The sequence below is a fragment of the Podarcis gaigeae genome (assembly GCF_964106915.1).
Source record: "Podarcis gaigeae genome assembly, chromosome: 13".
NCBI lineage: Eukaryota > Metazoa > Chordata > Lepidosauria > Squamata > Lacertidae > Podarcis > Podarcis gaigeae.
This window is the reverse complement of record NC_139689.1, coordinates 3,905,752-3,933,360: the sequence shown is the minus strand read 5'-3', so window position 1 is coordinate 3,933,360 and position 27,609 is coordinate 3,905,752. Positions and strand designations below refer to the sequence as shown.

General features: G+C 47.4%; 1 protein-coding gene across 1 annotated transcript; it reads right to left on the bottom strand.

Moving 5' to 3' along the window:
• Positions 1-259: 259 nt before the first annotated feature.
• On the bottom strand, positions 260-15,193 carry YBX2 (Y-box binding protein 2). The gene is made up of 10 exons (XM_083706921.1): positions 14,891-15,193; positions 10,452-10,515; positions 8,183-8,216; positions 7,097-7,186; positions 6,711-7,004; positions 5,775-5,887; positions 4,605-4,779; positions 2,855-3,034; positions 1,805-1,897; positions 260-593 (listed from the first exon to the last, which is right to left on the bottom strand). Exons 1-9 carry the CDS (start codon positions 15,057-15,059, stop codon positions 1,847-1,849), a joined length of 1,170 nt encoding a protein of 389 aa, XP_083563047.1. The 5' UTR covers positions 15,060-15,193; the 3' UTR covers positions 260-593; positions 1,805-1,846.
• Positions 15,194-27,609: the final 12,416 nt, after the last annotated feature.

Sequence of the window (27,609 nt, the reverse complement as noted above, 5' to 3'; positions counted from 1 at the left end):
CTCCTGGAGAATCTGACTTCTATCCATCCAAATGTCAGTTGCGGCCCCTCTGCATAGTACTAAGCAAGCAGCAACACTTGGTGCCAGGAACTATTCTCCACTTCCTCCAAGTATTATGGGGTAGTTCTTAGGATTCCTTAAGATCTAGATCGTCCACAAATGCCCTCACCAAGAGCTGTGGGGTAAAGGACAAAGCAGCACCTTAAGGCAACATTTATTTCCTTGTGGGGGGGAAGAAGAAAACACAAGGGACACAAAGTCTGTGCAATTTTTCTTTTTACTGACGCCCAAACTGCACACAATGGTTCACACAGGGTGTTCTTCAACAATGGGGGAGAAAAAAGTTAACTGAAGATTCAACAGCCAGTTTATTTTTCTCAAACTGGCAAAGCTGTGGGAGAGGAAAGACAAACCCCTCAGAAGGTTTTTAAAGCAAAGCGAGTTATCTTTTTGGTCAAATTCCCCCCCTCGGGTTTACTAAATTTTTTTTTCACATTCAGGGCTTCAACAGCAGCAAAGGGGGTATTGGTGAAGTTTGGGGTCTCTTCAAGTGCAGGATGAGGTAACTTGGGTTGTAGGCACATTGAGGACACCTGTGGAGGGGGAAAGATGTGGTCAGAGGCAAAAGGAGCAGCTGGAAGCAGCAGTTGTGGGGATGCATTTGCAGAATAGGACATAGGGCTGCTATTCCCACAAGGTAAATACCAAGCTCTAGCAGAAGTACAGAAGTTATGGGGGCATAATAATAATAATTTTATTTGTACCCCGCCCATCTGGCTGGGCTTCCCCAGCCACTCTGGGTGGCTTCCACAAAGACCAAAAATACACCAAGATATCACACATTAAAAACTTCCCTGAACAGGGCTGCCTTAAGATGTCTTCTGAATGTCAGGTAGTTGTTTTTCTCTTTGACATCTGGTGGGAGGGCGTTCCACAGTGTGGGCGCCACCACCGAGAAGGCCCTCTGCCTGGTTCCCTGTAGCTTGGCTTCTCACAATGAGGGAACCGCCAGAAGGCCCTCGGCGCTGGACCTCAGTGCCCGGGCTGAACAATGGGGGTGGAGACGCTCCTTCAGGTCTACTGGGCCTTTGAGACCGTTTATGGCTTTAAAGGTCTGCACCAACACTTTGAATTGTGCTCAGAAATGTACTGGGAGCCAATGCAGGAATGCAAGTTTCAAGCATAAATGTTTCCCACAAGAAAACCTTGAAAATTGTAGTTTATGGTGAGAAACAAAAGTCAGTCTGAATTTTCAGCAAGAAGTGTTAATCGCTCTTCTCAGAGATAACCCCTCAAGCCTCTCAAAGCATCCTCTTGTGCCTTTGAGAACTTAGAATTAATTCAGGAGGTTTGACTTCTTCCTTTGCAATGCAGCTCTTAAATGCTAAAAAGCTCCCTTTCAGAAGAGGCCGAAAACCAGAGATGGGGCCCAGCACATCTTGCCATCTTTACTTCTGTATTGCCATCTTTACTTCTGAAATCATATGCCCAGAGAAGCGCTATGGCACAACAGTAGTGGAACCCAAAGGAAGAGGAAGAAAAACTAGCTTGCTTCAGGGATTTAGAAGTTTCCATTCAGACTGTTTCCTAGCAGATGTAAGGCACACAAGTGCATCAAATTTGGAAATCTTAGACTGCTATCCTCTGATCCAGCTATTAGCAGGGCTTGAGCCAATTCCTCTGGCTAACCCACCTCACAGGGTTGCTGTGAGGATAAAATGGGGAGGGGAGACCACTTATGGCACAATACAAATAAATCAACATCATCTGTTCTGTTTTAGTGTTCCTGCCAAGGCGTCCTTACCAGATCACAGCTCTTGGCATCCCCTCACCGTGTGCAGGTTCATCACGCCAGTAGGGCTGGGGCCAGCTCTCCCCCAGGCTCAGGTGTTGAGATCTGCAAAGAAAAAAATAGCCCTGCTGACAAGCCTGTCCCTTTCTGTACTAATAACTTTGCTTCTCTGAAGTTAACTCACGGAGGACACCGTGTGGCAAAGGAAAACATGACAGAGTGCCAGAAAGACATAATGGCTCTTAGCCAGGGGTCAGCAAACTTTTTCAGCAGGGGGCCGGTCCGCTGTCCCTCAGACTTTGTGGGAGGCCAGACTATATTTTGGGGAAAAAATAATGAATCCCTATGCCGCACAAATAACCCAGTGATACATTTTAAATAAAAGCACACATTCTACTCATGTAAAAACACCAGGCAGCCCCCACAAATAACCCAGAGATGCATTTTAAATAAAAGCACACATTCTACTCATGTAGAAACATGCTGATTCCTGGACCATCCGCAGGCCAGATTTAGAAGGCGATTGGGCCGGATCCAGCCCCGAGGCCTTAGTTTGCCTACCCATGGTCTTAGCCATATGCAGCATAGCATTTCGGGTTCCATATACAGTGGTACCTTGGGTTACATACGCTTCAGGTTACAGACTCCGCTAACCCAGAAATAGTACCTCGGGTTAAGAACTTTGCTTCAGGATGAGAACAGAAATAGTGCTCTGGCAGCGCGGTGGCAGCAGGAGGCCCCATTAGCTAAAGTGGTGCTTCAGGTTAAGAACAGTTTCAGGTTAAGAACGGACCTCCGAAACGAATTAAGTATGTAACCAGAGGTACCACTGTACTGACAGAAGATGCAGCCTGCATTAACCAGAATTCATGCACCTTGGTTTACAACAGGGGGAGGCAAAACCTGTGCCCCCTCCCCACATGCCGTAGGACTGCAACTCCCGGCAGCCCCTATCCAGGAACATCTCTGGTTAGAATAGGGCTTCCTTGCTTCTGTGAATTTGTCCTGGGAACGGAGGACTCAAAGGGAACTAAGAGGCTTTCACTGCCAGCATCTACTTACATCCACAAGCTGTTGCTGGATTTCCGGCAGCGGCTGGGAGGGACTCTCCTGGGCTGGGGAAGCAGGCTTGCTGGCTTCCACCACTGCTTCTTGAGCCATCGCAGGTGTGCTAGTGGCAGGGGTGTCTCCACCAGCAGCAGCAGAGCTCGGAGCAGGCTGCTCTTTGGTAGCTGTGGTAGCCTTAGGCAGGAAAAAAAAGCTGGGTTGGGTTTCTGAATAGAGATTGGCATTGACACGCAGGCCATTTTTATGTTCGGTAGTTGAATGTGCATGCAGAGTGTGCAGTTCCTCAAGATCTACAGAAACCTAGCTCAGTTTATGGATGCCCCTCACCTATGTCAAAGTAAGGCACAAAATCTTGCCCATCGCACAGCCCTTCTGAACAGTGAGTGGGAGATTTGGATACTGAGAAAGAACAAGGCAGCTATGCCATGTTAGCAAGGCAGAGATAATAATAAATTATTTATTTATTTATTTATTATTATTATTATTATTATTATCATCATCATCATCATCATCATTATCATCATTATCATCATTATTATCATTTATTTGTACCCTGCCCATCTAGCTGGGTGGCTTCCAAGAGACCAAAATACACTAAAATGTCACACATTAAAAACTTCCCTGAACAGGGCTGCCTTCAGATGTCTTCTGAATATCAGGTAGTTGTTTATCGCTTTGACATCTGATGGGAGGGCATTCCACAGGGCAGGCGCCACTACCAAGAAGGCCCTCTGCCTGGTTCCCTGTAACCTCACTTCTCGCAGGGAGGGAACCGCCAGAAGGCCCTCGGAGCTGGACCTCAGCGTCTGGGCTGAATGATGGGGGTGGAGATGCTCCTTCAGGTCTACTGGGCCTTTGAGGCCATTTAGGGCTTTAAAGGTCAGCACCAACACTTTGAATTGTGCTCGGAAACGTACTGGGAGCCAAGAGAGATTTCTTTCTTTAGCAGAACCCTGTTTGCATTGTTTAAATTTCTTGCAAGGGTTGAGCATAGGAGCCATGGGTATAAATAAAGCAAACAACAGGGGCACCTCTCCACCCCAGTAAAAAAGGAGAAAGAGAGGGAGTTGGAAGTGAAGATTCGTTTTGCCTCCCTGCTTTGTAATATCCCATAGTTGGGACAAACAAATTTGTAAGCAAGCACTGGCTATATTTTACCTCTTTTCAAATTACTTCTACTTCCATTTAGAAGAGAAGACTATAATTAGCCAGTTTCAAACCCCACTGCCTTAAGAAGTTTAGCCCATGTTTACAGTGTACAGAACACATTGCTTTGTACATCTTTTAAGCCAATGGTTGCAGAATTATCTGGAGAGCTTTGGTGAGCAAGGTTCCTCCTGCTCAGAACATTTGATGAACACTTGGGTTAAGATAAAGAACCCACTCTCTTTAGATTATTATTTTTTTTAATTTAAACATATTTTATTATTCCAAAAAGCAAAAAACACAAAAAGAAAAATCTCTTTAGATTATGTTTCACCAGGGTATGCCTTTATTTTTAACTGATGTGAGCTGCTTTGGGAGTTGCTAACTCTCTGAAACAAAAAGGTAGCAAAGACAAACAAAAATAAATAGATAAGGCTTCCCGTCTATCTCAGCCATTGAACTTTTAACAAATGCACTAAACAAGGTCGTGTTCTAGAGCTTCCAAAGTGACTGAGACGGAAGAACAGAGGCTGGTATTGATGGCCAGAGATCTCATCCTATCCATCAGTAGGATCAGTCAGTAGTCCCTGGATCTCACCTCAGTTGCAGTCTGGCGGGCGGCAGCTGTTTGCTGGCGCCTGCGCTGGAAGTAAGGTCGGTTGCGCTGGCGCTGGGGCTCAGGACGGATGCCGTCCGCTGGGGCTTGTGCCGCCTTTGTCTCGCCATCTCCTCCCTCAGTGGTGGGCTGCTGCGGTGGGCGGGGGCGGAAAGGTCTGGAAAAGCAAAGGATAGTCACACTCTGCTTATGGAGCCGCCGCCTCCCAGATGAAATCAGGTCGCCCCTCACTCTGGCTATGCTCAGGCATAATTTGAAAACTCACCTTTGCGTTCAGGTCTTTGGAGTATGGTTGGTCTCAGGGCTGTATTACCTGCTGCTGCTTTTGTTGACGAAGATCAGTTTGTGGTTTAAAAGTTTTTTATGATTAACGCATTGTTTTAAGTTGTTAGCCACCCCATTCTCCCTTCTGGGACAAAGGGCAGGATATAAAGAATATCATGAAAACATTAAAGGAAGACTTAGTGGCTGAAAGGAAGCAGGAGATTATTTAGCAACATGGCTTAAGAACTTAAATAGCAAACTCCTTGTAAACAGCAGCTCCTCAAATGGGAGGTGGGGGAGAAAAGCAATTGGAAGAGGCTGCAGATTTCAAAGCAAAATGTGCATCTCCTCTTGAAACTGTTTATGAGATACTAGCTGAGTAGACCTTTTCCCATCCCTTTCAAAAATGCACCTTGCAGAGAGCTGTCGTTTCCATCCTGGAAAAGCAAAGGAGCTGCCATATACAGTTGTACCTTGGTTTTCGAACAGCTTAGTTCTCAAACGTTTTGGCTCCCGAACGCCGCAAACTGTTCTGGTTTGCAAACTATTTTTAGAAGCCGAACGCCCGACGGGGCTTCCGCTGCTTCCAAACATTTTGCAACGGACTTGCAGAATGGATTCCGTTTGACTTCCAAGGTACGACTGTACTCCCCTTATTCCTTTAAACACTATGCTGTTCCTTAAAGAGTAAGGAAGGTTCTCTTGTACATCAGATGAACAGCATACAAAGAGGACACCTGCCTAAATAACCCTACTCTTTGCTTTGATCATGTGGATATAGGTCCCCAGAAGGGATGTTGTGAAGAGAAAGATGGTTTGTAACTGAAATACCAGCCTTGGTGTTACTGGTTGAAGTCACAGACATGACGGTGCTGCCTGCAGCTTTACCTGCGGTATCTGGGACGGAAGCGAGGGGCTGGGGCTCTTTCACCAGCCTGGATCTGCTGTTGCTGATCTCCCTCAGGCTGGGTGGCATCTTTGGGTTCTGTGCTTTCACTGCCCTGAGGGAGAAATATCACAATGCCTTCAGTTCCTCGGGGTATTATCCCAAACTGCTCTTACCCCAAGGCCAGAAGAGCCACTTAGAACCATTGGTACAATACACCTACAACAAAGAATGGCAGGTGAACTAATGCCAGGGTACTGGAAGAAGCAAAGACCACCAGTGTCGAAGCGATGATTCTTCAACATCAACTTCACTGGGCTGGTCATGTTCAGATGTCTGATTATCGTCTTCCAAAGCAACTACTCTATTCTAAACTTAAAAATGGAAAGCGTAATGCTGGTGAGTCAATAAAAGAGGTTCAAAGACTCTCAAGCCAAATTTTTATTATTATTATTATAAACACTGGCAACTGGGAAACACCAACCAGCGAGCGCTCCAATTGGACAACAATCTTTACCAAAGGTGTCATGGGCTTTGAAGACACTTGAACTCAGGACAAGAGGGAGAAGCGTGCTAAGAGGAAGGCACGCTTGGCAAACCCTCACCGTGATCAACTCCCACCCGTAAACCTATGTCCCAACTGTGGAAGGACGTGTGGATCCAGAATTGGCCTCCACAGTCACTGTTAAGAGTGTGTTCAGGGAAGACCATCTTACTCAGCTACAAGTGATCGCCAAAGAAGATCATGGCTCAGTGGTGAAGGCCATTTGCCACAATGACATTCTATGCAAATTCACTTATGTGTAGGGCTGTGTTTTGTGTGTGAGTGAGAGATCACCAAGTGTTACTCCCACAGTGGCTGGAAAAAGACTAGATACTCTGCTTCTCCCACCTCTCAGCAGGTTCTCGAGAGAATTCCAGCCCCACAGAGGACTCACTTCTGCTGGCTGGGCCTGCTGCTGCTGGGCTTGAGCCCTAGGCCCTCGCACAAATCTCCGGCGGAAGAAAAATGGTGGGGGGCGCCTCCTTCGGGGGCGCTGCTGTACAGCATCATCAGCCCTCTCCCCCTCGCTGACCGTCTCTGCGGCCCCTTCTGTCCGGGTGGCATCCTGTGGCTGTTGGGCCTGCCGGGGCCTGGGGATGAACCTGCGAAAGCGGCGGCGGTTGGGAGCATAGCGGCTGCCCTTCACAGGAACACCGCCTGGGCCAGTCACATTGGCCGCCTCAGCCCCCTGCAAAAGAAAACAAGGAATAAAGGGAGTGAGGAGAGACTCTTCCATCGCAGTCTTCAATGGCTGGAAGGCTAGCGCCACAGTCCTCTTACCTTTTCTCCTTCCACAACATCAAACTCCACCGTTTCCCCGTCTCCCACACTTCGGAGGAATTTACGGGGGTTGTTCCTCTTAATTGCCGTCTAGTAAAGTGCAGAGAAGACAACATGAACTTTTCGGGAAGGCGATGTAACTCATGCTACATTCTCAAGTTTCTACCAATTCCCAAGTTAAACCCTTCTGTAAGCTCCACCAACAAACTATTTTGGCTACACCAAGTTTCTGGGATGCAGCATCGCTCTTCCTTGAGGAGTGGGGAAGAAAGCAAATACTTTATTCCCATCAAACCGTTACAGATAATGCACAAGAACTATATGCTAACTGAATTAACAAACTCTCAAACAATTGGAGATAGCTCTTTTCAATGTTCTTTTATAACAACCAGCAATTAGGAATGCAGGCTTATTTGGCTACTGATGCACGTTTTAAGAACAGAACATTCTCCAAACCATGTAGATAGACAGAGTAGTCCAAGAAGAACCATGTTGCTTGGGGTTTACAGGAATAATAACTTGTAGCAACTGAAGTTCTTCTAAAGCTTTATCTGGATAACAATGCTAACCTACCTTAATAGAGGTAGCTCCTAATCTACAAAAGAGTTTCACATCTATTTAATAAGTTACCCATCCAGTTCAGTAACACAAGCTTTGCATCCTTAAATCTTAGTGCCTATCTTCTCCTCCTGCGATGAGGCTACATTTTAATATTTTAATGTTTCAATATTTTAATGTTGTATTTTAATTTTGTTTTTAAGTTGTAATCATTCAACTTGTTTTTATTATTGCTTGTAAGCCGCTCTAATCCCGGCCTTGGCTGGGGAGGGCAGGGTATAAATAAAAAATATTATTATTTAATGGACATCTGATCATCTAAAGAGAAGGATTTAGGGGGTCTCTCTTTAATTCAAACAATGATTTTCACATCTAGGAAATTTCCTCTAGGAAATCCAGCAGAGCGCCATAATTCAGATTTCTGTTTGCTAACATATTTACCACATGGAACGAGCTTGTGATTGAGATACAAGCCTACAGCATAACAGAGAAGAGGGCAAAGAGAATGAAATTTAGTGTGTTTCTTACCTGGTGCACAAACACATCCTCCTTGGTATCATTCCTGTATTGAGGGAAGGAGAGGGAGACAAAGCTCAGAATACGCGGAGGGTGAGAGTTCTGGATTTCATGTACGCCAAATGAGGGCTCAAATTAGGGAGTGGGGAGGTATGAGTTCTACAATGCTCTCCCAATTTTAGCCAGATCCCATCTTCCACAGCTTGGAGGCAGGGAAGTAACAAAAGGTTTGTGGGGGGGGGGGGGTAATACTGACCCTGCTGCAATTTGAGTAACATGCCCAGCACCCACAACACAACTTTAACGTGTCTACTCCTATACCAGCCTACGTTCACGGTCACTACCACCATACCCACTTGGTACCTCTTCAGCTGGGACAGGCACCCAGCTAACCTAGTCTGAGGAAGCTGAGAGAAACGAGACACAAACATTGTTTTCCGCAAACGTAAAAGGAGAACCGTAACTGATCAGTTACAGGTAGGTGTTGGTCTGCCGTAGCTGAAACAAAACAAAAAAAATCCTTCCAGTAGCACCTTAGAGACCAACTAAGTTTGTTATTGGTATGAGCTTTCGTGTGCATGCACACTTCTTTATTTTGTTTTCATAACTGATCAGGTGATGATGCATGTGATAGCTATTAAGTTTCTACTGTATATTATGAGAAGTTTGAAATTCAGAATACAGAAATTCCCAGTCTGACAACGGGTCTCATTTAAGTTAAGCACTGCTGTTACACACACACACACACACACACACACACACACACACACACACACCCATCTGAAAGCTTCTAGCTCTCTGCTCTATCAGCTTCACCAGAAATCCATGCTATTAGTATTAACAGTGGCTTTCTGCTGGCATAGCCAATTCCATTTACATACAGCCACCCAAAGAGGGCATCATAGTACCAACACACAGCATGGATAAACATCCCAAGTCCTTGGCTGGCTTGCTGGGAGTGTCACAGCCCTGCTTGCTGGCTTAATCAGCTGTTTGTATTAGCCAAGCCACACACTGGCGTCTGACAGATTAGCAGTCCAACCAAGCAGCCCAGATTTCTAAAATCACACACGAGCAAACAGTGTTCTATTTGTAAGGGGATTCAGTCAAATGCACAAAGGTCCAAGGAAGCATCTTCCGAGCATTCAGATATAGAGAGACCTGTTAAGGAGTTCTTATGTTTCAGTACATTAGTTCTACAAGGATATACTGGAAATCTTGCTCAGGTATGCTCAAGTCTTTCACTAGAGTTATCTTGGGTGGGGCACAAGATTTTTTTCTGCGAAAGAACAGACCAGCTGACAATTTCTGGGTTAGTCTTTGCTCCTGTGACTCAGAGGCTCTCTAAGAGAAATTAAGGAACTGAGAAGCAGCTCTGTTTTGTGGCGCTAGGCTTAAGTTCAGGCTCAGTTCACCTAAGAGAAAGTTCATTTCATTGAAGTGCACTTCTCTTCCTTGCTAATTCACAGCCAACATTCAAAGCAAACTGAAGATATAGCTACTAGTCAGCGCTGTCTTAAGCATATATGGTGCCGGGGTGTAAAGATCCAATCCCAGGCGCACAGGAGGGTGGAGCTGGCCAGCCGCCTCAGCGTCTCGCTGGCTCGGTCACCCCCGAACTCGCGGCGCAGAGCCGCCTGCAGCAGAAGAGCCCGCCATGGCGCTCCGACCAATGGACGGGCTCTACCCCAGACTCAACTCTCAGGCCCCAGACTCTTGGCCTGGCGCCTCTGAGAGCCCGGCACCCCGCACCCCTAGTGCCTATGGGTAAGACGGCCCTGTTACTAGTCAAGCCTGGCCTCCTTTACATTCCCTTTTTTACCATCAGCCACCGCAGTGGGAATCTACTGAAGGGGACTTTCTTGAATGCTACTGTACTCAGGTTCTGCTTGCAGCCTTCCGATAGGCATCTAGAAGAATGAGATGCTCGACCAGATGGGCCACTGGTCTGATCTAGCAGGGTTCTAATCTTATGTAATCATTGTCAATTTATTATTTAAGTCAATAAATTTCAATGGATTAAACTACTGTAAAGTTGTCTTCCTTAAAAGCTTGATTGTAAAACTCAAAAGTTTAGCATTTTGTTGATCAGGAGTTGTCAGAACTCCAGCTGCTTCTGACTTCCTGAGATGAAGAATCCGTTGCAACCAAGCCTGTTCCTTCTTAGGGAGGAAGGATGGAACGTAAATCAAATTTATAAATTCATAAGCATGTAAAATAAAAGGCCCCAGAGTTTCATGCATCTTCCAATACCTTGGGGAGGTAAACAAGGGAGGCTCACCTGTTTATAAATCCATAGCCATTGCGGACGTTGAACCATTTCACAGTGCCCTGCACCTGGGTGGCTGCAAGTCGTTGGCAAGGAAGAAAGAAAATTCACATGTTGAGAGGCAGATACACTTCCACCCACCTGGTGAAACATCTTTCCCTTCTAAGCACACCTCCAAGCCACTTCCATACCCCAATACTACTCTGCAAGCATTAAGTGTTTGGGTTCAGGTCAGGAGTTCCAAAACAAGCTAAGATTTGCCCCTAAGGCTAGCCATTTTTTATTTCAACCCACTACGACTACACAGTTATTACATACTTCTTTGTTGTATGACCTTGGGGCGGGGTTGTGAGTGGTTTAAAGAGGGCGGCATAGAAATGTTTTAAAACAGAATCTAGTAGACACCTAGCTTGGCAATATACAGTCCCAGCTTCTCTAGGCTTTAAAGAAGCAATACACACTTTTAAGTTGGTGGTCAAGTCCCTCAATAGACTTTCAGGAGGCAGAATTCTCATGGCTCCAACTTCATTTGCATCAGTTTCAACTGCCAGAGGTCTAGCCATGTGGCATAGTGGTTAGAGTGTCAGACCAGTACCTAGGAAACCAGGGTTCAAAATCCCCAGCTATGAAACTCATTGGGTAACCTAGGTTCAGACACTGCCTCTCAACCTAACCTACCTCACAGGGTTGTTGTGAGGATTAAATGAGGAGGGGAACAAACACATGACACCCTGAGATTTAACAATAAAATTAAACTAATGGGGGATTTTAGCTCTCTTTAAGGCCAGGTAATATAAGCAAAAACACCTTAACTCTGAAGCAAGCAAGCCCATAGCCATTTCTCCCATGAAACCCTAGACACCCCCCGCCCTCACCAGCCCCAAACCAGGAACACTTCCCAGCATCCCCACCTACATAAGTGCTTATCCTGTAAAAGGCTACAGCACACCATTCGGTCATCTCTTTATGATGGGGGAATGTGAGAGAGGTGGCAGAATTTCAACTATTTCCAAGGCAAAAGGATCAAATTCCTCTGCCAGCAAGGGAGGAGTCATAGCTTCACCAATGGGCAACATGCATTGCACACCGGTCCCAGATTCAAACCCTAATATCTTCTAATTAAAATTAATTAACTCTTGCATTTATATCCCACTTTCAATGAGCTCAAGGTGGCATGTGTGGTGAGGTCCTTCCCCTCTTAAAAGAACCAGGCACATGCATAGCGGGGGGGGGGGCACACAGGGGGCAGTTGCCCACCCCAATCAAGTAATGAAAAAAAACCCCGCTTAGCTGACCAATTGCGTCACAGATAGTTCCGCCCCCCTAACAAAGCCTGGCTAGGCCCATGGGTACATGGAAAGCTATTTCCCAGGACTAGAGAAATGTATCCCAAAGTGTGACATGTATACCCCTGTGTATTCCAAAGGGTTTCAGAAATGTACAGGGCAAAAAAAAGCAAAAAGCTGCAGAATGCGATTCAAACACAAAATGGTATTAATTAAAACTTTTCCCAAATTATTTCTGCCCAAGAAATAGTATGCTGGTAAGACTAAAACTATCAAAAGGGGTGCACTATTATTGTAAGTTTGGGAACCGCTGAAGTAGAGCAACAAATTTAGCCAATTAAGGATCTAGCCAATTAAGCCCCAATCCCTTGGGGGAATGGCCCCCACCCTCTCTGGTGTCTTGCCCTCCTGCCCCGCCCACAAGCCCTTAAGTTACCCCCCTGCTCCACACATCAGTCAGAGTTTGTTTTAAAGGGCTCCCAAAGTAAACTTTGCCAAGTTAGTGTTTTTGTCAAATGAGCCACAACCCCTTGGGGGGGTGGCCCCCATTGCCTAGCCGCCTCTCTGCACCCAAATGACTCTGCTGACAGACCCTTAAGACTCTCCCTGTTCTCAGGACCTCGAAAGCCTGGTCTGCTATAATTTAGCCTTCGCTTTTTTTAAATAAAGTGCTGCTATCACAAATTTTGGGCAGTTAGTGGTTTTTGCCACCGCGCTGCCCCTTACTTCAAAGCCTGACCTATATAGCTCTTTTCATTTTAAAAAGTGCTCCTAATGCAAACTTTATCAAGTTGGTCCCTCCCCCAAAAAAAGCTGTAAAGTTTTGGGGGCGTGGCTCCCACCCTCCCAGGCCCGCCTCTGCCCAAGTGACCCTGCCCACAATCCCTCAAGCCACACCCCTGACCCACACCTCGAAGCCTAAGCTTCTCAAGCACTTTTTTGATTTAAAAAGTGTTCCTACAAACTTTGCCAAGTTAGTGGGTTCCCCCGCCCCACTAGCCCCGCCCCCAACCTCTTAAGCCAAACCCCTGTCCCACACATCAGAGCCTGACCGAATAAACACTTTTATATAAAAAAAAAACTTGGCAAAGAATGTGGCAGGAGCGGTTAAGTGTTTTTTTGCCCCAACCTTTTTGGGGCCCAGCCTTCCACCTCCCTGACTCTCTGCCCAAGTGACCCCACCCACAATCTCTCAAGCCACACCCCCTGCCCCACACCTCAGAGTCTGAGCTTCTCTAAAGCACTTTTTTCATTTAAAAAGTGTTCCTACAAACTTTGCAAAGTTAGTAGGGTTTCCCCTCCCCAAAAAATCCCTTGGGCACCTGCCCAACTAGCCCCGCCCCCAACCTCTTAAGCCACACCCCTGCCCCACACATCAAATCCTGAACGAATAAGCACTTTTTAAATATAACAAACTGCTCCTGCCACAAACTTTGCCAAGTTAAGTGTTTTTTTGCCACTATCTTTTTGGGGTCCAGCCTTCATCCTCCATGACTCACAGCCCCGTCTCTGCCCAGGTGACCCCGCCCACAATCCCTCAAGCCACACCCCCTGCCCCACACCTCATAGTCCAAGCTTCTCTGAAGCACTTTTTTCATTAAAATAATGTTCCTACAAACTTTGCAAAGTTATTGCAGTTTCCCCTCCCACCAAAAAACCCTTGGGCACCTGCCCCACTAGCCCCGCCCCCAAGTGGCCCCGCCCCAACCTCTTAAGCCACACCCCTGCCCCACATCTCAGAGCCAGAGTTTCTCTAAAACAATTTTCTCTAAAGTTCTACTACAAACTTTGCCAAGTTAGTGGGGTTCCCCCCCCAAAAAAAATCCATTGGGCACTAGCCCCGCCCCTAAACTCTTAAGCCACACCCCTGTCCCACACATCAGAGCCTGACCAAATAAACACTTTTTTAAAAAAACACCTGCTCCTGTCACAAACTTTGCCAAGTGTTTTTTCGCCCCAAACTTTATGGGGACCAGCCTTCATCCTCCCTGACTCATAGCCCCGCCTCTGCCCAAGTGACCCCGCCCACAATCCCTCAAGCCACACCCCTTACCCCACATCTGAGAGTCCAGTTTCTCTAAAGCAGTGTTTCCCAACCTTGTGCCTCCAGATGTTTTTGGCCTACAACTCCCATCATCCCTAGCTAGCAAGACCAGTGGTCAGGGATGATGGGAGTTGTAGGCCAAAAACATCTGGAGGCACAAGGTTGGGAAACACTGCTCTAAAGCACTTTTTTTCTCTAAAGCATTCCTACTACAAACTTTGTAAAGTTAGTGGGGTCCCCCCTCCCAAAAAAAAACCTTGGGCATCTGCCCCACTAGCCCCGCCCACAACTGACCCCGCCCTCAACCTCTTAAGCCACACCCCTTCCCCACACCTCAGAGCCTGACCAAAGAAAGATTTTATATAAAAACCTGCTCCTGCCACAAACTTTGCCAAGTGGTTTTTCGCCCCAACCTCCCTGACTCATAGCCCCGCCTCTGCCCAAGTGACCCCGCCCACAATCCCTCAAGCCACACCCCTTACCCCACACCTGAGAGTCCAGCTTCTCTAAAGCACTTTTTTCTCTAAAGAATTCTTACTACAAACTTTGCCAAGTTAGTGGGGTTCCCCCCCCCCCGCCAAAAAAAAAAAAAAACCTTGGGCAGCTGCCCCACTAGCCCCGCCCCAAACCTCTTAGGCCACACCCCTTCCCCACATATCAGAGCCTGACCAAATAAACATTTATATATACATATACATGTATACTCTGTTCCAGTAACAAGAAGCCGAAAGCACCAGCCTGAAGATGACGAGTGAGACCTCGTCGAAACGTCGCCTAGACACCCCAACTTTTACACGGGAAGACACCCGAGGACACCAAAACCTGCATTCCTGTACCCGTGAAAATCTACGAAAGCACATATATATATATATATATATATATATAAAATCCTGCTCCTGCCACAAACTTTGCCAAGTGGTTTTTCGCCCCAACTTTTTGGGGGACCTGCCCCCCCCCCAGTATCCATGACGCCCCGCCCCCTCCCCGCGCCCCCGCCCACCGCGCTCCAGAGCTCGGCGCTGGCCCCGCCCACCCTCAGGCCCCTCCCCCTCCCTCAGGTGCTCGCGGGGCAAACGGTTCCCTCAGAGGGTCTCCGCGGCCTCCTCCCTCAGCCCCCTCACCTAAGACGCGCTTGGCCGCCTGGCTCCGCGCCGCGGGTGCCGCGGGCAAGGCTGCCGCGGGCGGGGCGGGCTTGGCCGCGGGCTCCCCCGCGGGGCTCTCCCCGGGGCCGGTAACGGCTCCACCTCCTCCGCCTCCTCCTCCTCCGCTCTCCACAGCTTCGCTCAGCATCCCCGCCGGCTGCGTCCGCCTCTCCGCCGCCGCCTTCTCCTCCACCTGTTGGGTGTCTGCCTGCCCGTCCGTTGGTGCCGCCGCGGCCGCCGCCGAAGCGCCCCCTCCTCCTCCTCACCGCGCGCCCGCCCGCCTGCCTCTGCCGCTGCCCGCCTCGCGCCCGCCGGCACACCCTCGCCCCTCGCCCAACGCCCAATCAGCAACGGCCGCCGCTCGCTCGCACGCCCGCGCGCCCTCCGGCCAATCAGCACCCCGCACCTGCCTACCGGCCGCGCTGACCACCCCCCTCCCCTTTTATATATAGAGAGATGATAAGGCAGGGGCGGGGCGTGCGGGGGAGAGGCACGCCCACGCCCCGCGGCCATGCCCACGCCCCGCGCTCCCATTGGACGGCCGGGTCCCGCTCAGGTGCTCCGCGGCCACGTGGGGGCCGGAGTGGGATGAAGGATGCGATGCAACGCCAGCAGGGAGAGGGAATCCAGCGCCCGCGGCTGGGATGGCGAGGCGATTAATTGCTGGGCGTAATCAGGCTAATCAAGGTCCTGCCAAAGTTTTGCACCGCGGGGAGGTGTTTTTTTTTTTTTGCACGGCTGGAGGGAAAAGGCTCCGCTGCAAATCGGCGGGATTTGCTTCCGAGTAGACCGGGCTGTATATTGTCTCCCAGCTTATTTAACTTATATGCAGAATTCGTCATGCGAAAGGCTGGGCTGGATGAATCCCAAGCCGGAATTAAGATTGCCGGAAGAAATATCAACAACCTCAGATATGCAGATGACACAACCTCGATGGCAGAAAGTGAGGAGGAATTAAAGAACCTTTGAATGAGGGTGAAAGAGGAGAGCGCAAAATATGGTCTGAAGCTCAACATCAAAAAAACGAAGATCGTGGTCACTGGTCCCATCACCTCCTGGCAAATAGAAGGGGAGGAAATGGAGGCAGTGAGAGATTTTACTTTCTTGGGCTCCATGATCACTGCAGATGGTGACAGCAGTCAGGAAATCAAAAGACGCCTGCTTCTTGGGAGAAAAGCAACGACAAACCTAGACAGCATCTTATAAAGCAGAGACATCACCTTTCCAACAAAGGTCTGTAGAGGTCTGTAGAGTTGTTGTTGTTTAGTTGTTTAGTCGTGTCCGACTCTTCGTGACCCCATGGACCAGAGAACGCCAGGCACCTCTGTCCTCCACTGCCTCCCGCAGTTTGGTTAAACTCATGCTGGTAACCTCGAAAACACTATCCAACCATCTCGTCCTCTGTCGCCCCCTTCTCCTTGTGCCCTCCATCTTTCCCAACATCAGGGTCTTCTCCAGGGAGTCTTCTCTTCTCATGAGGTGGCCAAAGTACTGGAGCCTCAGCTTCACAATCTGTTCTTCCAGTGAGCACTCAGGGTTGATTTCCTTCAGTATGGAGAGGTTTGATCTTCTTGCAGTCCATGGGACTCTCAAGAGTCTCCTCCAGCACCATAATTCAAAAGCATCAATTCTTCGGCGATCAGCCTTCTTTATGGTCCAGCTCTCACTTCCATACATCACTACTGGGAAAACCAGAGCTTTAACTATACGAACCTTTGTTGGCAAGGTGATGTCTCTACTTCTCAAGATGCTGTCTAGGCCTGTCATTGCCCTTCTCCCAAGAACTCTGTAGAGTTAAAGCTCTGATTTTCCCAGTAGTGATGTATGGAAGTGAGAGCTGGACCACAAAGAAGGCTGATCGCCGAAGAATGGATGCTTTTGAATTCTGGTGCTGGAGGAGACTCTGGAGAGTCCCATGGACTGCAAGAAGACCAAACCTCTCCATTCTGAAGGAAATCAGCCCTGAGTGCTCACTGGAAGGACAGATCCTGAAGCTGAGGCTCCAAGACTTTGGCCACCTCATGAGAAGAGAAGACTCCCTGGAAAAGACCCTGATGTTGGGAAAGATGGAGGGCGCAAGGAGAAGGGGACGATGGAGGACGAGATGGTGGGACAGTGTTCTCAAAGCTACCAGCATGAGTTTGACCAAACTGCGGGAGGCAGTGGAAGACAGGAGTGCCTGGCGTGCTCTGGTCCAGGGGGTCACGAAGAGTCGGACACGACTAAACAACTAAACAACAACAACAGACCGGGCTGTCTGCACAGCTTGGTTTCCAAGAAGTGCAGCAAGAGGGGTGGACCACTGCCGCCGCACTCAGCTCTTTCACTTTCTGACGCCTCTGCAAACGCAGGACCTTGTCGTGTACTGTGTTGCAACTTGCGAAAGTGAAGTGCAGTCTGTACATCACAGATGCATTGCTTTCAGATCAGTTTTGCTCCTGGCCCTGGTTTGCAATAGCTACGCCTTTGATTCCAGAGGGTCTGGACATATTTACAGGCTGTTTGCGTAGGCTCGAGGGGTGCATGTGTTTCTTCATTACTTGCACTCCTTTTTTATATTATTATTATTATTATTATTATTATTATTATTATTATTATTAGCATATTAGCCACCATCTCTGCATCTTTTGGCATGCAGGTCTTTGCAGTTTGCAGAACATTTTTGGCCCTGATTGTGCATGCTTGATAGTCACTTGCTGTCTTCCATTTGCATTCGTGTGTATGCATGTATTATATATGTATTCTGTATACAGTATTTAACACGTATATCCGCCTATTTTTTTTTTATTTATTAAATTTTTATACTACCTTTCATCTGAGGATCACAGGGCGGTTTGCAATATAAGCATACAAAAATAAATGAGGATCGACTGACACTCATATAGGTGTGCATTGGCTTTATCCTTTTGGGCTTGCTTGCTTGCTATGTCCATCTTTATCTAGAAGCATATACATGATGCAGATACCTCCTAACTGATTTGCACCTGTGATTCCTCAAAAGTAAGTGGGTGATCTGCAGTTGCAAACAGTTTAACTCTTTCTTTTGCACCAGTCCTGAACAATCTGTGCATCCAATTCTGTAGCTGTTGCTTACTTGGGAGCAAGTCCCAAGGGAGGCTTGGCTTCCGAGTAAACATGCAGAGGGGATGTCTGCTTGTTTGTACTACTATTTGCACCTGAAGATAAGATTCAGCCACTTCTGATGAGACAGAATCATATCTTCATCCAGGAACTGGATAAAGGTCTCTCACTTGGCAGCAGGGTACAGCACCTTTGTGACCTGCAATTTCCTCTCTCTCTCTTTCTCTTTCTGGGTCAAACAAACTCCCCCTTGCCCCAAAGCAGAGAACTTGATTCTTCCATTTCATCCTCTTTTTGATTTTTGATTTCTTCCCTCTCTCCACCCCCCCCCCCTTCGCAATCAGTGTGCATTCTAATCTCCTTTTTTGTTATCAAGGCAAGGTAAAAGTCCAACAGCCTCATTTCCTTGTATAACCATTAACTAAAAATAAGGTGTTCTGCTGCTTTGCTTTCTGCTGCAAAACTGTGGCTCTCAATGTAATCAGCCCCGGCCAGGTCAGCCGGGGACAGATCTTGAAAGCACTTCCTTATTTTGGGACAGTGTAACAAAAAGTTGCTCTTAGTTAGTTTGCCTCTGTGCTGCCTCTTGGCTTCTGTCATAGGAAGTATTAGGTTTCCCCTCGAATGTTGCCTCCTGGGCCATTTAAAAATATTTTATTGTGATAAGAAACAAACAAATAAACAAGGAAAATTACACACTGCGTCTCCATTTTTTATTCATATAGTCTTTTTCACAGTTCACAGACGCTGTTGTCATAGACATGCAGTTTGGGGAAGAGAAAGCAGGAAGATAAAGGGGGATGGAGAGAGACAGAGAGGGGTTAATGTTCTTTTGTTCTATTGCATAGTGTTAGGGTAGGGTTTGTGTCAGCAACATTTATTTGTATATATTTGTACTGGCATTGTGAGAGATTAAGGGGTCCAGAGCTTGATTGGTTTTTAAGGTGAATTCCAAAGTCACAGATATGGCTGCTGGGAGAGGTTAGGCTGTGGCTCATCTCCCCACCCTAGGTAAAGGTAAAGGTACCCCTGCCCATACGGGCCAGTCGTGTCCGACTCTAGGGTTGTGCGCCCATCTCACTTAAGAGGCCGGGGGCCAGCGCTGTCCGAAGACACTTCCGGGTCACGTGGCGAGCGTGACAAGCTGCATCTGGCGAGCCAGCGCAGCACATGGAAACGCCGTTTACCTTCCCGCTAGTAAGCGGTCCCTATTTATCTACTTGCACCCGGGGGTGCTTTCGAACTGCTAGGTTGGCAGGCGCTGGGACTGAATGACTGGAGCGCACCCCGCCACGGGAATTCGAACCGCCGACCATGCGATCGGCAAGTCCTAGGCGCTGAGGTTTTACCCACAGCGTCACCCGTGTCCCCCTCCCCACCCTAAGCTGGTCTTAAACCAGCATATCTGCTTAAACTGGCTGTGGGAGTGCTGTGCATGCCTGAATTAAGCTAGCGGAAGTTAAGCTGGTGTAAACTATAGGTAAAGGTAAAGGGACCCCTGACCATTAGGTTCAGTCGTGGCCGACTCTGGGGTTGCGGCGCTCATCTCGCTTTACTGGCCGAGGGAGCCGGTGTACAGCTTCCGGGTCATGTGGCCAGGAGGACTAAGCCGCTTCTGGCGAACCAGAGCAGTGCACGGAAACGTCGTTTACCTTCCCGCCAGAGCTGTACCTATTTATCTACTTGCACTTTGACATGCTTTCAAACTGCTAGGTTGACAGGAGCAGGGACCGAGCAACGGGAGCTCAGCCCGTCGCAAGGATTCAAACCGCCAACCTTCTGATCAGCAAGTCCTAGGCACTGTGGTTTAACCCACAGCGCTACCCGCGTCCCCATTGTAAACTATACAAGCAATTAAAAACACATCCTTCCAAACTGGTTAATTGACGTGTGTTTTTAACTTTTTAATGGCTTTGTTGTACAGCTTTATGCTTTTCTCGCGGTAAACTGCTTTGATTTTTTTCAGTGACACGGTGGCATGCCATATTTTTTTTATAAATAAAATCAGTAAAAAGGGCAAATGGAGGTGGGGAATGTCAAGGGTTCAGAAAGAGATAACCAACGTTATCCTAACACCTTTAATTCATTGGTCCAGCCCACATAGCCTGCTGAAACTTACCCCAATGAAAAACAACAACACACAAGCATAACTAAATTAAATGGAAAGGCAGAAAATGAAGATTTATGGCTTACACCCTGTCTAGGAGCGGTCAGGAAGCAGCTTAATTTACACAAGAGGGAGGCTTGCTTTTGCCAGCTTAGAATTGCTGTGCCCAGGTACTGTAATCGCTTTCCTGGGAGTAATCTCCGTTTAACACAGTGGGACTTACCTCCAAGTAAATAGGCACAGGATTGGACTGCCTACAATGGTTTGTGGACAAAAAATAAAAGTAGCCTTCCACTTGCTCCAATGTTCCTTTGCTCAGCTGTGGTGGAGAACCTTTTCTGCTGAGTGAATATTCCTCTTTGGGTTTGAGGTGCGATTTCTTTCTCCTTTTCAATTTCTCTCTCTTGGAAGCTCCAGCAGAATCTTGATGACAAAAGACTTCAGGGAAACAAGACTTTAGGAGTGTGATTTCAGCCCTCGGCATCAACCCCTGTGGGTTCTTCGCTTAGCCTCAGTGTCCCAGTCAGTAAAATGGGAAGATTTGCCCCCTCCTTCCCTGTGATGTCATGAGGCTCAGCAGGCTGCAAGCATAAACTTGCTTTGTGCGGAAGCAAATGAAATGTGTAAAATTAAAATAGGTTGATATGTAGGGGGAGAGGCAAGGACATTCAAGGCGTAAGTGTTCTTTGGAGAAAATGCAATTATAAAATGACATCAACGATGAGACATAAAATACAAGCAAAAGCAAACTAATAATACACAAGTGCCTCATTGGTTTTTAACCCAGGATGACTAAGCAGTGGTCAGAATAGAATCCAAGTCCAGGGGAATTAAACTGCTGCTGTGCAGATTTGAGCCTTGATGTTGTCCAGTGGTTCTTAAAGTGGGGGCTGCTGCTCCCTGGGATTACCTGGGGGTGGTTGCTAAGAGGCAACGGGGTGCTGATGCACCCCACCCATCTGACTGGGTTGCCCAAGACCCTCTCAGCGGCTTCCAGCATATAAGGTAAAGGGACCCCGACCATTAGGTCCAGTCATGGCCGACTCTGGGGTTGCAGCGCTCATCTCGCTTTACTGGCCAAGGGAGCCTGCGTACAGCTTCCGGGTCATGTGGCCAGCAGGACTAAGCCGCTTCTGGCGAACCAGAGCAGCGCATGGAAACTTTGTTTACCTTCCCGCTGGAGAGGTACCTATTTATCTACTTGCACTTTGACGTGCTTTCGAACTGCTAGGTGGGCAGGAGCAGGGACCGAGCAACAAGAGCTCACCCCGTCGCAGGGATTTGAACTGCCAACCTTTGGATCGGCAAGCCCTAGGCAAGCCCACAGCTCCACTTGCATCCCATATACAACAACTTAATAAATTTACAGTGGTACCTCAGCTTAAGTACTTAATTCGTTCCAGAGGTCCGTACTTAACCTGAAACTGTTCTTAACCTGAAGCACCACTTTAGCTAATTGAGCTTCCTGCTGCTGCCGTGCCGCCGGAGCACGATTTCTGTTCTCATCCTGAAGCAAAGTTCTTAACCTGAAGCACTATTTCTGGGTTAGCGGAGTGTATAACCTGAAGTGTATGTACGTGAAGCGTATGTAACCCAAGGTACCTCTGTAATTGGATTTTGAATAAATGTGCAATCAACTGTTTTGGATTTTATTGTGTTGTTAGCTTCCTTAGCTGGTTGTGCAAAGTGCTGTTCTGAATAATGCTTTTAATAGGAGAGCGTAGTAGGGCACCGGGGATAAGTTTATGGAACCAAGGGGGGCAGGGCCCAAAAAAAGTTTGGGAAAACTAATGTAGTCGATACAGATTGCTGAGACCAGCTGTCTGCATTGCTCGCCCCACAAACTTGGAGATTCACACATATGAAAGATTCCCTGGCAGAAATAACACAGAACTCCAACTGTCAGGGGCTAAGGGCAAATGAGATGTGCAAACTCAGAGTTTGTGGTTTGTGGTCTTGTGTTTGTGGTACAGTGGTACCTCGAGTTACATATGCTTCAGGTTACATACACTTCATGTTACAGACTGAGAACTGTTGCATCTAGCTGATGGCTTTGTGGAAATCTGGTGCCCTGATGTTCTCTGTTGAAAATTCAAATGTTTGGCATCGTCTGGAATCATGTTTACAACTACAGTGGTACCTCGGGTTACATACGCTTCAAGTTACAGACTCCGTTAACCCAGAAATAGTACCTCAGGTTAAGAACTTTGCTTCAGGATGAGAACAGAAATCGTGCTCCGGCGGTGCAGCAGCGGCAGGAGGCCCTATTACTTAAAGTGGTGCTTCAGGTTAAGAACAGTTTCAGGTTAAGAATGGACCTCTGGAACGAGTTAAGTACTTAACCTGAGGTACCACTGTATATGCAGTCTTGAGGGTCATTTTAGACAGGGGTGGTCAACTCCCAAGGGACTGCGATCTACTTTCGTAATTAAAATCTGGCAGTGATCTACCCCCCTTTTTAGGGGTTCAGGTCTAAGTTGTTGAGAAAAGTTACATTTGGGGGGCAACGTTTAGGGGGGAAGGATCCTAAGGAGGAATGTCGATCTGGTGAATTTATAAATAAATAACAATATGTGAAACACTCGTATTAGGACACACTGATTGGGCGCTGTGAGGAACAGAATGCTGGACTACGTAGGACTTTGGCCCGATCAGAAGAGGTTCTTTTTATATTCACACAACCCAGTGGATAGCAGGCGCCAGCAAAGGAGAGGGGAGGGTGACCGGCTACCCCCTTACGGACACTCCCAGGATCCTCAGCCAAGATTCGCCACTGACAGGGGCATCCAGATGCAAAGGGGGCCGGAGACTGATGTGTGCTTTGGAAAAAGCAAGGAAGAAGATGAGAAACGTTTTACCTGCCAATATCTGCTCTTCAGGAGGGACGCGGGTGGCGCTGTGGGTTAAACCACAGAGCCTAGGACTTGCCGATCAGAAGGTCGGCAGTTCGAATCCCCGCGACAGAGTGAGCTCCCGTTGCTCAGTCCCTGCTCCTGCCAACCTAGCTGTTCGAAAGCTCATCGAAGTGCAAGTAGATAAATAGGTACCACTCCGGCAGGAAGGTAAACGGCATTTCCGTGAGCTGCTCTGGTTCGCCAGAAGTGGCTTAGTCCTGCTGGCCACATGACCCGGAAGCTGTACGCTGGTTCCCTCGGCCAGTAAAGCGAGATGAGCGCCACAACCCCAGACTTGGCCACGACTGGACCTAATGGTCAGGGGTCCCTTTACCTTTATCTGCTCTTCACTATAGGAATGTGCAGGTCTCTGACCTCCTCTGTGTCTGATCATTGGAGGTTTTTAAACAAAGGTTGGGTGGCCAGCTGCCATGAATTACTTAGCTATGATTCCTGCATTGCAGGGGGAAGGACTAGATGGCCCTTGGAGTTCCCTTCCAACTCCACAATCCTATAATTCTAATCACTTGGCTGATTCCTATTGTCCGATTCACACCTTGCTCCAGCTGCCCCCTGGTGTCTCCATCTGCATCCTGCATGCTGTATCTCTAGACTAGAACACGGGTAGGCAAGCTAAGGCCCCGGGGGCCGGATCCAGCCCAATTGCCTTCTAAATCCGGCCCGCGGATGGTCTGGGAATCAGCATGTTTTTAGATGAGTAGACTGTGTCCTTTTATTTAAAATGCATCTCTGGGTTATTTGTGGGGTATAGGAATTTGTTCATTTCCCCACCACCACCATATAGTCCGGCCCCCCACAAGGTCTGAGGGACAGTGGACCGGCCCCCTGCTGAAAAAGTCTGCTGACCCCCCTGCTCTAGTGTTATTGTATGTGTTACTGATATTGCAAATACAGTACAATCGCTGAGACGTTTCACTCGTTAACACCAGGAGTTCTTTAAAAAAGTATTCAGAGCAATGAATGGGGAAGAGAAGAAGTAAGCAGATTCAGCTCATAGTAGAGAGGAAGGAATGGAAGTTCTCCCACGATGTCTGCTTTATATACATTATTTACACAATGGCCCCCATGTGATTGGCTAATTCTGGGATTCTCCTGTAGGCCAATCAGGTTGCGGATTCACTTCCACCTGGAGCTGGATTGGGTGGCTCCTGTGGACCAATCAGACTGGTCCTAGAACAATAGGATTCAGAATGCAGTAATCAGACTGCTGCATTCTGGATCCTATTATTCCAGGACCAATCAGACTGCTGCATTCTGGATCCTATTGTTCTAGGACCAATCAGACTGCTGCATTTTGGATCCTATTCAACTCAGTACATAACACAACCTGATAACTCAACTCAATAATTAAAAACGGTTAAACAGAACTTAAAACTTTTCCATACAATATATATTGTTACAGGCCACCCCAGTCTCCACCAAGCAGTGTGCGAGATTGCAGGGGCTCCAGACGCTTGTCCTCGGTTCGTATCACCAGGCTTGATAACAGCTGACAAAGAGCAGGACACGTGATTCCTGCAAGCTCAATATTTTTTTAAAAAATTATATCCCACCCATTTGGCTGGGTTTCCCCAGCCACTCTGGGCGGCTTCCAACAGAACACTAAAATACAATAACCTATTAAACATTAAAAGCTTCCCTAAACAGGGCTGCCTTCAGATGTTTTCTAAAAGTTTGGTAGTTATTGTTGTGTCTAATTAGATTACTTCCATCTTTATGCTTTTTTAAAACAATACAGTAAGAGTAAATATCTTTGGAGGTCTTAGAACAAAGGAAGGAAGTCAATTTATGTTTATGTATGTTATGATATGGTTTTGCTTTGTAGATGTGTGTTTTTTCGTTTTTGTGTATTCAATGTTTGTAATTTTTGTTACGATTTTGCATTGAAAATAAAAGCTAAAAAAATAAAAAAAATAAAAATAAAAGTTTGGTAGTTATTTTTCTCTTTGACATCTGGTGGGAAGGCGTTCCACAGGGCGGGTGCCACCACCGAGAAGTCCTTTAAGACTACAGCTCCCATTATCCTGACCATTGGTCATGTGGACTGGGGCTGATGGGAACTGGAGTCCAAACCACATCTAGAGCAGGCTTCCTCAACCTCAGCCCTCCAGATGTTTTGAGACTACGATTCCCATTATCCCTGACCACTGGTCCTGCTAGCTAGGGATCATGGGAGTTGCAGGCCAAAAACATCTGGAGGGCCGAGGTTGAGGAAGCCTGATCTAGAGCAGGCATAGGCAAACTTGGCCCTCCAGATGTTTTGAGACTACAGTCCCCATCATCCCTGACCACTGGTCCTGTTAGCTAGGGATGATGGGAGTTGTAGTCCCAAAACATCTGGAGGGCTGAAGTTTGCCTATGCCTGATCTAGAGGGCCACAGGTTAGCTGCTGCTGCCTGGTTGGGACACGGGTCTGTTTTTCAGAGGCCGGCAAGCTCTCTTTCTTGACGTATGAGCCCTCTATTTCCATACAAGCTAATCATTATAAGAACCCTGCAGCATAAAAAAATCTGGGACCTGAGTTTGCTTCTTTTCCCTCCTTTCATGTCACGTCTTTGCAAGCCTTAAGGGCAGGAACAGGGTTTACGTTGATTACTTGGCAAGCTGCTCTGGCAGATTTTCTGGGGTAGAGATGGTTTGAACATACATCTACTGTATTTAAACGCACAAGCAAAGAAAAACAAACACAAAAAAACTAAACCTAAACGATTAGCCACAAAAGCAGCAATACATTATGAAATCAACTATAATAGTATATTTTTTTATATAGTGTCAACTATGCCGGGGCTTTTCAAATTGTGATCTGCAGGCCACATGAACTTCTTCCATGAGTTTCACAGGTGCTCCACAAGGTGCGTGTAAAAATGCAGTTAAGAATCACACAGTATTTAGCACCCGCAATTGCAACAGGCTGAAAAATCACCAAATGGTCCACCAAGAACCTAAGCAATTTTCAAGGGATCTGTGGGTGGGAAGTTTGGGAAACACTGTTTTATGTGCATCAAGCTTTAGAAGAATTCCCTGGCTGGGTTCCCTGGCTGAGGGGGGTTACAATCTAAAACCAGCCCCCCAAAACAGTGGGGGGGGGTGTGTGGAGTGGGGAATATGGAGGCACGAGCAGGTAGAATAATATGTTATTATTTCTGCTACACCAGGTTTCCCAAACGTGGGTCTCCAGCTGTTTTCGGACTGCAACTCCCATCATCCCTATCTAGCAGAACCAGTGGTCAGAGACGATGGGAACTGTAGTCCAAAAAACAAGCTAATCATGTCTACATTTACTCCTTCAGCTTCACTCCCTGTAAAGCAGTGCTGGCCAACCTGTCGTCGCCCCCCCCCCCCGATGTTAGGACTACAACCCCCATCATGCTTGCTCATTGGCCATGGTGGGTGGAGTTGACGGGAGATGGGAGTCTCCCAACAAATGACAGGCCACAAGCGTAGGGAGAGCAGCAGTGGGCAACCTGTGGCCGTCCTGATGTTGGCACTCCCAACTCCCATCAGCCTCAGCCAATATGGCAAACGGGTAATGGATGATGGGAGATGTAGTCCGGCAACTTCTGGAGGAGTGCAGGACTGTGTTGGATGTTGCAATGCGGGTTTTGTGGAGGGACTTAAAGGAAATGATGTGGTCACGTGGAGGCAGTTTGAGTGGCAGTTCCATCTATAAGGGGTAGGGAGGCAAATACAGGGAGGAGGTTGAAACATGAGGCTTTGGTACAGGGGTCAGCAAACTTTTTCAGCAGGTCCACTATCCCTCAGACCTTCTGGAGGGGGCGGACTATATTTTGTGGGGGGATGAACAAATTCCTATGCCCCACAAATAACCCAGAGATGCATTTTAAATAAAAGGACACATTCTACTCATCTAAAAACACCAGGCAGCCCCCAGAAATAACCCAGAGATACCCACTTCACATACCAAAGCATGGGTAAGCAAACTAAGGCCCGGGGGCCAGATCTGGCCCAATTGCCTCCTCAATCCGGCCCGCGGACGGTCCGGGAATCAGCGTGTTTTTACATGAGTAGAATGTGTCCTTTTATTTAAAATGCATTTGGTGGTTGGTGCAAGAGTCCGGAGAGAGCCCCAGAGAGGGGAGCCACTGGAAGAAGCGCCATGGGGTGCTGCTCCTGGCTCCTGTTTTCTAGGAACGGGAGAATGAAAGGGGAGCAGAAGGTGGGAGCTGATTTCAGGAACCCTAAAGGAATGGGTGATGTTTACTTTGTTGCCACACAACTATCTGCAAGCAGCTTCTGATGTCCCTCATTCTGAAGACTGCGGGAATATATGGAAACTATCAGGATCAGGAAACTCAGTCAAGAGGATCAAAGTGATGAAACTAGAAAATAATAATAATAATAATAATTTATTTATACCCCGCCCATCTGGCTGGGTTGCTCCAGCCACTCTGGGCAGCTTCCAACACAAAAACGTAATAAAAAATCAAACAGTAACGGTAACAATCTGATCCAATATAAAACTTTTATAACTTATATATAACTTTTATAACACAATAACTTTTTAAATAAATAACTTATATCAAAGCAACATTCAACAGTTCAGCAGAATCTAATAGTAAACAGTAAAATTAAAC

What these genes read in the sequence shown, in the direction of transcription:
- YBX2 (XM_083706921.1), bottom strand. Translation starts at nt 15,059, where the DNA reads ATGCTGAGCGAAGCTGTGGAGAGCGGAGGAGGAGGAGGCGGAGGAGGT. An exon ending in ATGTTGTGGAAGGAGAAAAG is followed by an intron (nt 7,005 to 7,096) that starts GTAAGAGGACTG and finishes TTTCTTTTGCAG; the next exon opens with GGGGCTGAGGCGGCCAATGT. An exon ending in TTCCGTCCCAGATACCGCAG is followed by an intron (nt 4,780 to 5,774) that starts GTAAAGCTGCAG and finishes TTGCTTTTCCAG; the next exon opens with ACCTTTCCGCCCCCGCCCAC.